Source organism: Gossypium arboreum, chromosome 8, assembly GCF_025698485.1.
Source record: "Gossypium arboreum isolate Shixiya-1 chromosome 8, ASM2569848v2, whole genome shotgun sequence".
Classification (NCBI taxonomy): Eukaryota; Viridiplantae; Streptophyta; class Magnoliopsida; order Malvales; family Malvaceae; genus Gossypium; species Gossypium arboreum.
Genome location: NC_069077.1, coordinates 86,814,812 through 86,817,137, shown reverse-complemented (window position 1 = coordinate 86,817,137; position 2,326 = coordinate 86,814,812). Strand labels below are relative to the sequence as shown.

Here is a 2,326-nt window from a genome sequence, read left to right as displayed (position 1 = left end):
TGAAGCTGTGTAAAGAAAGATAAAATAGGAGGGTTTTGCTATGGTCTTGTTGACAGAACCTTGAGGTTTAGAGAACTAGAGAATCGGTCAAGAATGATGGAAAAGATAATAAAATTGGCTAGGAGAAATCGGTACAGAAGAAAGTATGGGTTTCGGGATTTCAGCTTTTTATGCCAATAGCTATGAAGGTTTTAGAAACGTTTGAAGCAAAAGATGGAGATGCACAGGTGGTTAGAGAGATTCGACTATGGAGGAAAATAAGAAAAAGAAGAATTTGAAGAGAAGAGGAGAAAAGAAAGAAGAGGAGAATGGTCATCAAACGGCACAACTTTCCCCCTAATGCTGAATTTATACTGGACTTAACCTAGCCGAATTTCCCCCCCAAAAGAAACCCTTGGCCGGCCAACTCCTGCTCCTCCAGATTCCATTGTTCGGCCATCACTACTCTCCCCAATCAGCTCCTAAATCCTCTCCCTTATCTCCTCCTTACTCAATCCCTTGAGCAATTTAAACTCCTCCTGACAGTCTTTCACTTAGGTTCCATTACTTACCTTTTCTGCACATAAAAATTAATATCACTAATTTGCTTACCTTGCGACTCGAACCTTAGCTCTCCTTGGTCATCCACACGTCACCTCTCAAGCCCCCAAGTGACGCCACAAGCCAACTTACCACGGGGCTTCCTTGTGTTTTATTTTACCCAATTAATACTTTAAAGCCCAGCTAATTAGAACCCCTTTTTCTATAGAATTAAAATTAACTAAAATTACCGGATTTTAACTTAAACTTGGGCCTTCTAGAGACCCACTAACCTGATTAAATCTATGCCAAGCAGTCAGAACACCAAAATTTAAAATTTGCCAACACTCACAGAATTCCTGAAAATTGGGGCGTTACAAAGATTGAGACTGTAGCTAGGCTGAGAATTACGAAAACAAACTCTGAAACTCTATCTGGGCGTAAAACTCTTAATACAGGCAATTCGATAGATACGATAAGCACACGTGGTACTCGTGGATAGGGTACTAGGGGCCGTGGTAGAGGCCGTAGAGGGGCACGAGCTGAGTCTCTTGCCTCTGATACTATACCTGTGGTGGACGCTAGTGAGACACCGGTATCGCCTACGAAGGATAGTGGGATAAGACCGTATGATCGTACGGCTGGGAATGACGCACTGTCCCAAGCCATGCTTCGTATTCTAGAGAGGGTCACTAGACCCAACACTGGTACCAGAAGCCGTGGGTCAGTTTCGGAACGTCTCCGATCGAATGGAGCAGAAGCTTTTAAGGGCATTTCTGGAGTAACCCCGAATGTGGCTGAGTAGTGGTTGGAAGCCACGGAGAGAATAATGGATGACCTGGATTGCACGGCTGAACAAAAGCTGAAAGGGGCGATATCACTACTTAGGGAGGAAGCTTACCAGTGGTGGTTGACTGTGAAAAAGGGTACCCAACTTGAGCAGATTACCTGGGAATTCTTTAAATTCGTATTTCAAGGGAAATATGTTGGGGCAAGCTATGTAGATGCCCGGAGGAAGGAATTCTTAAACTTAACTCAAGGGGATCGGTCTGTGGCTGAGTATGAGGCAGAGTTTTTGCAACTTAGCCGATATGCCCGTGGGATAGTAGTAACAGAGTACGAACGTTGTGTTCGGTTTGAGGATGGCCTCCGAGATGGTCTACGAGTATTAATAGCTCCACAGAGGGAGCGAGATTTTGTGGCATTGGTAGAGAAAGCTAAGATAGCTGAGGATGTGAAGTGTGCTGAGCGCCAGAGTTGGGAAAAGAAAAGGAGTAAAAACAAAATAGATTTAAAGCCCTCCAATTCTGATCAGAGGCATAGGAAAAGTACCAGGGAAGATGGGCCGGTCCGAGCTGAAGCCCCTGTTGCTGCTGTTAGATTACAACCTTGTGTTGATTACGAGAAAAGCCATTATGGCGAATGCTGGAAAAGGATTGGAGCCTATTTAAGATGCGGATCGATGGAGCATCGTTCAGAGAGTGTCCTCAGAGACCAGATTATGGACAAACTATAGGTACGGGTAATATACAACCGCCGAGGGGTGGTCAGCAGCAGTAAGAGGCCACAACAATGGAATGGGTCGTGGTCGTGAAGCACCAAACAAGGGTATGGGACATGCTGAGGCGAGACAACCAGCTTTGGTCTATGCAAAGATGTGGTAGTGAGAACGGAGGCGCTCGAATGCGGTTCTGCACGCATTTCTCTCATGGTGTATTAATTACTTAATTTACAATTAGAGCTAGAGTGTGCAGCAGAAGCATAGTGGTTTGACTTGAGAAATACAGTTAGTTGATAGTTGGAAATT

The 2,326-nt window shown here is 44.7% G+C and overlaps 1 protein-coding gene across 1 annotated transcript; it reads left to right on the top strand.

Moving 5' to 3' along the window:
* The first annotated feature begins 1,348 nt into the window (after positions 1–1,348).
* Positions 1,349–2,035, top strand: LOC108465709 (uncharacterized). The gene has a single exon (XM_017766098.1). It carries the CDS (start codon positions 1,349–1,351, stop codon positions 2,033–2,035), a length of 687 nt encoding a protein of 228 aa, XP_017621587.1.
* The last annotated feature ends 291 nt before the right edge of the window (positions 2,036–2,326 follow it).